We start from the raw sequence: 9945 nt of genomic DNA on the forward strand, positions 1-9945 counted from the left end.
GTGCAATGTCGTTTGCTCGGATCCGTTAACATATGTTTTGAAGAATGAATGGGAACATTTTGTACTGGGGTTTTCTCCTGGGCGATTTTGTTAACTGATGAGGTTTGTGGTATGAGGAATTGTTACTGTAGGGGTTACACTTGAGCACTAACCAGCTCCCTCCCTCAAGCAGCCCTCAACAATGAAACAAAGACAATCGATCCCTTTCAATTCCGTTTATTCAGATCGTATTGTTCTTGTAGTTTGGACTTCAACATAATACAGCATATTGCACTTACCAGAGAGCAGCACAAGAGAGAAAAAAAAGTACAATACTTCAGTTTATTCCCAAGAGTAAGATGTTGTGATAGTTGCTCTTCTTAAATATATGAAACCAACTGAAAATCTAAGTATATGTACACAAGATTTACTAAGTCCCTGAATATGCCATTCAAAATTTTACACAGACTTTTTTGCTTTTCTTATATTTTTTACAGAGATATACAGTATGTCACACACAGTTTCAGCTTGAGAAAACTTTGCACAATTATACCCCAGCTACAAGGCTGGGTTTTTTGTTTTGTTTTGTGGTGGTGGTTTTTTTGGAATGACCCCCCCCTCAGATTTATGCCAATGATTATTTTCTTCAGAATTGTTCCCCCATTCCCCACCCCCTCCACCTTGCCAGAATGCTGAACGAAGTATCGATTAAAAATAAGTCTATAAGAAGAAAGCTATTACATCATGACAAAGGTTAAACTGTATATATTGCACGTCAGTACAGAAACATAATGCAATAACGCTTTCATCCCCCCCCCTTCCCTCTCTCCCACGTGCCCCTCCTTGCTCCTAGGGCTGGGCCGCGTGGGGGAACCTAACTGTACTCATAGTCTGATGAGTCCTCCTCAGACACCCCTGTCAGGTCTCTGCGGTAGGAGTCCATGCCGTTCTCCGTCTCGCCCGCTGGCCGGTGGCTTTTGCCTATGCCTTTGCGTTCCTCCATTTTGATGGTGTCGTAGAGTCCCTTAGGTCCTTCTTCAAGGAGGATGTTCGTCTCTGAGTGAGAGGGTTTCATTTGGCAGACGTTTTTGAGGAAGAGGAGGACAGGGGCGTAAAGCACGTTGGCGAGCCCCATGCCCAGGTTGAGCTGCGCAAAGCCCATGGTGTGCACAATCTGGCCGGCCACGATGGGTCCCAGGGCATATGCCACAGAGTAGGAGATGTCTGCGATAGCGTAGACGCTGCCGTAGACAGAGACGTGTCGCACGTCCACCAGGAAGGCTAGCGTGGGCAGCAGGGCCGTGTCCACCAGGGCGATGCCGAAGCAGATGCCGCAGAGGGGAACGATGACCTGCCCGAAATTCCTACAGGCTGGCACCAGGCAGGAGCTGGCGCCGATGATGGCCATGCCCAGGGCCCCGTAAAACCACTGGAGGTGGGGGTACGCGGCGGCCAGCCGGACAGTGACGTAGACGCCCAGCACGTGGGGGAAGAAGGCGGGCAGCCAGGTGAGGCCCACCTCCCACTCGCTGGCCCCCATGGACTCCTTCATCCAGTTGGCGATGGTGGGCTCCAGGAAGGCCAGGGGGATGTTGCAGGTGGCCAGGGCCCCCGCCACCACAGCGATGTAGGGGTCGACCATGAGGCGGTGGATGGGGGTGCCGACGGGCATGTTGGCCCGCGCCCCGGCGGCGCAGGGCGGCGCCAGGGCCAGCAGCAGCAGCCCGTCGAGGAGGCAGACGCAGGCCAGCACCAGGAAGGGCACCCGCTTGCCGGCGAACTCGTAGAGAACGCCGCCGAAGGGGGGGGCGGCCAGGCTGCCGAAGGAGATGCAGGCCAGCGCCGTGCCCAGGGCGCGGCTCCGCGCCGGCTCCTCGGCGTAGCGGTCGGCGATGAGGGCGATGCCGGCCGTGTCGGCAAAGGCCGAGCCTAGCCCCTGTAGGCTGCGCGCCGCGAAGAGCGTCGCGTAGTTCTCCGCGAAGGCGAAGGTGGCGGTGGAGAGGAACATGACGGCCAGCCCGGCCAGCAGCGGCGCCTCGTAGCCCACGCGGTCGATGAGGGTGCCGCTGAGCGGGTTCACCAGCAGCTGCAGGATGGCCTTGGAGGCGAACAGCACCCCGATCTGCACGTCCTCGTTGCCCCCTGCGGCCGGCGGGTACCGCGCCGGCAGGAGGCTCCGGTTGCCGCCGCTGCTGCCGCTCTCGTTGCCCCCCGCGGGCGCGAACGGGCCGGCGGCGCGCCCCCCGCCGCGCATGGCCGCGATGTAGTCGGGGATGATGGGCACGATGACCATGTAGAGCATGTTGTCCAGCAGCAGCGCCACGCACACCACCACCAGCAGCAGCCGCCGCTGCCGCCGCGCCTCCCCCATGGCGGTGCCCAGCCGCCGCCGCCGCTCGCCCACCGCCTCCGAGAGCCGCGCCACGGCGGCCCGCGCCCGGCCCGCGCCCCCCGCCTCCGTCATGGTCCTCAGCGCCGCCGCCGCCCCGCCGCCGCCCGCATGGGGCACGGCGAGGGCGGCCCCGCCGCCTCCGCCGCCCGAGCCGCCGCCGCTCACCTCCCGGCGGCCGCCGCCAGCCCGCGCCGCCGCTGCGAGGCGGCTCCGAGGGGCCGGCCCTCCATCACCACACTAATAAGCGCCGCGCACGGAAACCCCACCCGCCCCCGCCACCGCGCCGGCCCCGCGCCCCCCCGCCGCCCGCCCGGCACGCCCCGCCGCCCGCCCGCCCTCCGCGCCCCGCCCCGCTGTACCGCTCCGGCGGCGACAGCTCTGTCCGGCTGCGGTAAGGGGGCTGCGGGGCGTGGGTGCCGCCCGTCCCTGCCCGCCCCGGGGGTGTGCCTGGGGGGGCGGCGGGGAGGCCCGCCCGCAGTTCTCACCGCCCCGACGGCAGGGCTGCCCGCGGACCTCCGGGCGGCCCTGGAAGCGGCCCCGGCTTCCCCGGCAGCCTGCCCGAGCCCTCGCTCCGTCGTTTCCCTCTGGGCCTGAACGGCGCAGGGGCAGCGGGCCGGGGCCGACGTGCGCCCGTCGGTGCTGCGGGCAGCGGTCCCGTGTCCCCGCGGCCCTGCGCTGCCGTTGCCCCGGAGGGGCGGTCTGGAGCCCGGTTCGCCTGCGGGGGTCGGCGATTATCGACTCGGCCCCTGCGCCGTGCGAGCCGCAAAGGCCCCCTCTGCCCCCGCGCCGGGGCCGCAAGGAACCGCCGCCCCCTCCCCGGCCTTCCTGTGCCTCCGCGGGGCAGCGCGGCCCCACCGGCTCCCGCCGTCTAACCCCAGAGCTACTCGCCGGGGCAGGCCGCCAAAACCCGCCACAGCTCCGCCGCCCGGGACGCCCCCCCGACGGCGTGGCCGGGCCAGGGCAGGGCAGGGCGCCCGGGGGAGCGCGGGCTAACCGGGAAGGCGGCTAGACAGGGCCGGGCTGAGCCCTGCCCCTCCTCAGGAGGGTGTGCCCCCCGGGAACAGCGCTCCCAACTTGGAGGCCGCTGAAGCTGCGTTGGAAAGCGGAGAGCAACACAGTAACCATCATCCTGCGTGCGTGCATGTGTGTGTGTAGCACGCAAATACCAGGGAAATAATCTTCAAGTGCGGTGGTATTATATAGTTCCTGCATTTTGCCTGGCCAGTGCTGCAGCTGGAAGCCCTGCGGAGCAAGGTGCAGAGGCTTTGCTATTAGGAAGATACTCCTGGCATAAAGCAGAGGGTAAATATCATTACTCCTGTAGCAGAAATGACATGTGGGCTGATCCAAGGAGGATCTCTGCAGCAGGCTGTATGAAATAACTGGATCTCTTAGCTGAGCGGTTCCTGAGTAGATGTGGAGTTCGGGCGCTTTCATTTGCTTGCGTAGCTGGGCTTCAGTGGCTGAAAGGGAGATGATTTATCTGTCAGTTGCTGTATCTTGCTCTGTTGCAAGAAAACTGTCTAGATGGCCAGAAAGAGTTTAAGATGGATCCCTGCATGGAGTGGCATACAGATTCGATTGTGCTTACACAGAACTGGAGTCTTAAAGCACACTTAAAATAACAATACCCCTACGCATCCATATGGTCATTGTTATCATTATTTATTATTCGTTTCCTATGCCGCTGTAAAACTGCAGAAATACACCACTGACAATAGGGACAAAGCTCTTGACCTGGGACTCAAAATAAGCTATAGTCCTAAATCCTTCAAAAGATCATTTCAGAGTGTAGAAGGAAAGTGTCTGAGAGAATAGAAGAGTGTTATTGGAAGGGTACTGAGCTGAAGGTCATGGCTGCTGCGCTTGGCTGCATGGTTCAGGCTACTTGTCACCTACAAGATTGATTGAGTTTGGAAAAAAAAAACCCAAACACCGCAAAGCCCATCCTCCTCTGGTTTCTCAAACAGACCCCAGGGTAGCAGCCTGAGAACATTTCATTTTTCAGCGAGGGAGTGTGGGCACAGGAGGAGCAGCTCCCAGGATGATAAGGAAACTGCTGAAGGGTGCACCTCCTCTTTGGGATGGATGTCACGTTTGCAGTAAGCGGTAATGGGTTGGGGGCAGATATGACTTTGGATTGTTGCTGTGCTGCAGTCAGGAGTATTGGAATCTTGGCTCTTGCTTGATGAGGCACTTTATTTGATTAAAGTTTCCCTTTTAATCAGAGATATGGCCATTTCCCGTCTCTAAAATGGAATCTGGCTCTGGGGGTCATGTCTGGATAATAAAGGGACTGGTTCTCTTGTCTCAGGGGAGCTGATAACGAATTTATTACCATCAAGGGAAAGCAGAACTATACTTGTAAAATGTTGCATAATAAATTTAGCCTTCTTAGTAAATCAAATCAGCGGATACCCTTATCTGCAAGAGATGCGTCATCGCTACGTGAGCTTCTTTGACTAGACAGAACTAATGGGGAGAAAATGTACCTTCAAATGTGGTCAAAGTTGCTGGACTCACAGTAAATTAAAGTAAAAAAAAGTCTCCCCGGTTTTGTCTTAGAAGCTCATAATTATATTTGGGAAGGGACTTCAAGGTGAGATGAGACAACTTTTGAAATTTTGTACTTTTATCCCAAAGCCCAGAAGATGTGACACTTATTTGGTTTGAGAGGAGGAATGCGGAGGAGGTGATGTACTTCATTTGTCCTCCAGTGCAGAACATGCAGTTTTGGAAAGCCACTGTTAATGTCAAGGAAATGGAAAAGATTTTAGGTCTGTATAAAGAACAGAGGTGACTGCACCAGGACTTCTTACCACTTTCTTTGTTCTAGAGGCTGTAGATGAAGGAAAGTGCAGCTCATGATGACTGTTTTGCCATAGAGAGGAATTTATTCTTGAGTCCAAAAAAAGCCCAGGGCTCAGGAAAGGAAATTGCATTTAGGATCTTCAAGGTTTCAGAAACAACAGAAAATACATAACACACATATGAGCATATAAACCTACACATCTGATGATAGTATCACTTCAAGTTGAACGTGAAGGGAAAGTGGGGTTTAGTACGAACAGTTAGTCACACTTCTAACACTCACTTCAGTTCAAAAAGAAAGACCTACCCACCTTGGGAATTTTGGAAAAATGAGAAAGGTTTCTCTCCAAACATCAAAATAAATATCCGCGTAGTTAAACAGAAAAAATGACTTGTGTACAATCTGTGCTTGCTTGTCCTGCCACCTTCTGAATTGACAGTCCTTGCTCTTTGGAATGACAGTTGTTTTTGATGCTGTATCAGGGTGATTTTACAGAGAGAAAGAGAGAAGCAACAATTGCTGTGATGCACTCTGCTGTCAGGAATGGTCTTAAGTTAATCGTGCATCCTTAGGAGTCTTTCTTCCACAGGAGAAAAACTTTTTGCTATGAGAGTCCAAACACAATGAGTCAGAGAGTTAGAGTTCCTCATGTCTGCAAAATATTAATTTTCTTAATAGCCCAAGTACCTAATGTCTGCAATAGAGAGCTTGTCCTCTTAAGGATATGGCAATACTTTTTAGCACTTAGTGCTAAACTAATTTATGTGTTTCTTTTCTAATTTTAATTTCTGATTAAAAGACCTGCTAATCTGATCCTGCCAAGTAGGAGAGGCTCACCTAGTTTGACAAGTATGTTATAATCTTTAGAAGTGTGGAGGAAAAGGGAGGAGATAGAAGATAAAGTCCATTTTCAACAACTTAATTTCAAAAGCATTTTTGTGGACAGAATGGTGGGGCTGTCAAACAGAAACCAATAAATTATTGCCGTGAGTGGAATTGTTGAGAAAACGTTGGCTGTTTTGCCTTAGCCATTAACATATTCCTGTATGTCAGTGGTAGTTGAGCTTCCTGCCCTTTGAGTTGGGCACTCAAATCTTTGTTCCCGAGGCAGACAGACACGGGGGTGCAGGCAGAGCCACACAAAGGCACACACAGGAGCTCTGGGGAGCAGAGGAAAGAGGGAGTCCTGGCAGGGGCTGGCAAATCCCGTGGCTGGCGGCGCCATGCGGTGGCACCGGGGGGAGGCCAGGCAAGGCTCGGTGCCCCTGGTCCTGCTGCGGGTTCCTGCTGGGCAGGTCTGGTGGGCAGTACTGGCTGGACAAACCTTGGCGCCTTCAGCCAACCGGGCTTTTGGTGTTAGCAGGAATAGCCACCAGGCACAGCCTCCTGGGGAGACCATGGCTGTTTTAATTCTGTCAAAACTTCATGTGTGGTACAGGTGTGACGAGGGATGGGGACTGTACATGAAAGTGTCCCCGTCCATTTCTGTAAAAGCTGTCTTCAACAGGCAAAACGGCTCTTTAAAAATGGTTGTCATAACCTTTTTTTTTTGAGGAATGGTAAATGATCTGGTTTGGGGGTTTTTTTGTTTGTTTTTTTTTTTTAATGTTGCACCCATACTTCATGCTGCTTCACTCTTTGGCAGTAATGCTCAGAGAGAGACAGAAAAATAGATGAGAAAGAGAAGAGAGAAAGTAATTTAAGAGTTTGTGTCTAAGCTTATGTTAGCTCTAGCATAGTTGATGTTCTTGTTAGTTGTAATAGACAGTTGTGCAGTCAGAGTTAAAAAAGAGCTATTAAATTATAGGGTGTCTTCCAACTCTGAAAGTACACCGTATTCTCTACAATAAAGTCACATCTCTACTTTTAAATGGCTGAGCAAATAGAGTTTCCACTCCCCCCCTTGGAGAATACTTAGCTGTCCAAGAAAATTCACGGCTTGAGTAGTCTCCTAATGTTCAGTTTGAAATGTCTTTTCCTGCTTTGTTCCTGCTATGCCTATGTCTACTGTGTGTGTCACCTTAAACCACCCTTGTCTCTTCTTTACATCCTTCAAACATTTGCTCTGTAAGTCCCAGACTAAACGAGGACTACAAATGGTGTCCATCTTTGAGATGCAAGAAGCAGCTATATCTGGGAAGATCCTGCTCCTCCCAATGACTCCTTCTCATCCCAGTACTTTAGCACAATTTTTGTCCTATCATGTCTTTCTTTGCTCTTTTGAGGAAGCCTGTCAAAATGTTCTCCAACCAACCATAAAAATATTGCTTTTTTCCAAAGTTACCCTGTTTTTCAGCTTTTCCATTCTAAAAATACAATTTATCCTTGCTCCAAAAACCCTCAAGTTCATGCATGCACTCATTTCTCATCCAATTTTGCAGGGAGCAGGAACTGAAGAAATGTTTTGATGCTACTGATTCTTAACGTGCTTCTCCACTAGCCACTCATGTCTGCTCATCTTTTGGGGCTTTGCTGTAGCCCAAATCAAATTCCTCATTAGTTCCTCATTGCTTAACAGCCTCTCAGAACTAAGACAGCAGGAAACACATCTTCCACACACTCACAAATAAGTTTCTGTGGCTTTAAAAGCGGTATCAGATTGGTAATCTGATTTGCTGACAGTTTAAATGTAGGTTTCCATCATGCTGGGCATTCTCCTCATGCTGGCTACAGAAGGAGAATATTTCAAATAACCTGTCAGATGTTTGGTAAGCTGTAAAGTGATCAACATTGTCCCAAGCAGAATGAATTGAATATGAATGTTTTACTTAAATGGGGAGGCAAATCTCTTGGAAAAGAATTAAAAATGTGTTTGCAGGATATATTGTGTGTGACATATACCAGTGACAGGATACAAGTCAGCTTGTATCTTCATACTATTTAAGTGAAATTTCACCGTCAAGAAAAGCTCTAGCATCTGGCAATTTTGTAATGCCTTTCTACAAAATTCTGAGTAAAGTATGAAATAGACGTTAGTGTCTGGAGACAAGCAACATTATGTTGTAGTGGATCCTACTTTTCCATGTGACTTACGAAAGTCAGAAAAGATAAACCTAGATAATTACTCAGTGCCTTAGATATTCACTCATGTGCATACATTATAGGCACGTTAGGTGTGGCTATGGCAGAATTTATCACTGATCTTGCCCATCTCTTCTCACTGCATTCTTTTGTTCATAAGAAGTTACATTTCTGTAGCTTTCATCCTTTGCCTTAACACTTTGAATGGCCGTGGCATTTCGAAGTGTTGAAAACACTTGAGAACAAGGGGAGAAAATGCTCCTTTTTGCAGCATAGGTAATATCAGTGGAGATTGAAACCACCTTGTAGGTACTTGCAGGTGTGTAGGATTAGTATCCACACAAATTTAGGAAGCGACATTAGGTGTGCATCATGGCTGGGTCCTCAGGAAGGTATAAGGCTGAGTCTTATCCTGCTAGGGAGGATGGGCTCAGGCTATAGGTGAGGCCAATCTTGTGTTGGGACAAACCAGTGCTAGTTTGAAGCTGCTGTTAGAGTGAGGGATAGGTTGTGGGTAGGGGCAAGAGTGAAGGTAGTGATTTCATGGTGCTTTTTGTCACTTGGAGTATCTGCTGAGATCTCTGTTGTCAGTGCTGCTTCAGAGCAGCATATGGTCTATGTGGCCCTTGTCAGCTGTGGGGTTTCTTAGCAAGGTACAAAGGGCAGTGGCTCCTGCTGGTGCTTTTAGATCTATCAAAGCAGCTGTTGGTATTTTTGAATACAGCTGAATAATAATCCATACTTAATAATACATTAGATAAGTTTTTTTTTGGTCTTTGTTCATGAATCATCTGAAGGTACTTTTACAGTTGTCTCACTTTGTTTGAAAATGTTGTGAGTGGCTCTCAGCATGACGGTTGTTCTCAAAGAACTTGCTGTAAATATGAGATACCTGACATTAGAAACCTGGACTGCACTGACTGGCTCTCGGGGGCCGTGCACCTCCCATTGCCTCCCTGCCTGGGCTGGAAGCATATGGAGTTAGTGCCAATTTCCCCTTTCCTTCCTCATGTCTCATCCTTAGCACGTCTATGCTGATGAAGGGCTCTGGGAAATCTTGGGGTTGATGCTTCCGGAGACCCTTGCTAGGCGAGAGCTGGGCTTGGCAGCGGGGCAGCAGGCAGTGCTGGCCCTCCCCATGCTGTGGGGCCAGGCCCCCCTGCCCAGGGCAGTCCTGGCCCCTGCTCAGGGGCTGCAAGGCTGCTGCTAGCAGGCTCCAGGCTGCACGGCACTGACGGAGAGGCACTGCTGACTGTGGTCTGGCTGCAGAAGGAGTCAGATGAGATAAGAAAACTGTGAAAGGGCAGGTGTATCATTGTTTCTTAGTTCTGGAAGTGTGTCCCTGCCTTGACTGTGTGAATGTTTCTCCTTCCCAAAGCCTCTGCTGCTGCCATCGATTTGGTCACTTTTAGGCCTTCTTGTATTTGCTCTTCTCTTTTCTTGGTTACGTCCAAATCAGCTTCCCCTCTGCTGTGTTTAAAGGGTCTGAGATGGGTCTGGAACTCAGTTCAAGAGATCATTTCTGCAATTTTTAATAAATTTTTATATAAGTTCCTCCCCCCCTCTTGAATCTGAGAAGAGTAGGCTGTAAGTGGAATGAATTTCTTAAGAAGTGCTGAAATTTGTCAGCACATCCAGTAACTTTGTGTTTAGAAATTGTACTGAAAGCTTTCTGGAGGATTTGCAAACTGGAGGAGATGAAGTCCGTTTGCTGACCAAGACAGTACCAGCTGGGTAGCAG

General features: G+C 51.0%; 1 protein-coding gene across 1 annotated transcript; it reads right to left on the bottom strand.

Moving 5' to 3' along the window:
• Nucleotides 1-853: 853 nt before the first annotated feature.
• Nucleotides 854-2443, bottom strand: SLC18A3 (solute carrier family 18 member A3). Its single transcript, XM_075155426.1, has one exon. It carries the CDS (start codon nt 2441-2443, stop codon nt 854-856), a length of 1590 nt encoding a protein of 529 aa, XP_075011527.1.
• Nucleotides 2444-9945: the final 7502 nt, after the last annotated feature.

This window comes from Calonectris borealis, chromosome 7 (genome assembly GCF_964195595.1).
Source record: "Calonectris borealis chromosome 7, bCalBor7.hap1.2, whole genome shotgun sequence".
NCBI classification, from domain to species: Eukaryota; Metazoa; Chordata; class Aves; order Procellariiformes; family Procellariidae; genus Calonectris; species Calonectris borealis.

Excerpts from the sequence above, each read along its gene's own strand:
- SLC18A3 (XM_075155426.1), bottom strand. The coding sequence starts at position 2,443 with ATGACGGAGGCGGGGGGCGCGGGCCGGGCGCGGGCCGCCGTGGCGCGG.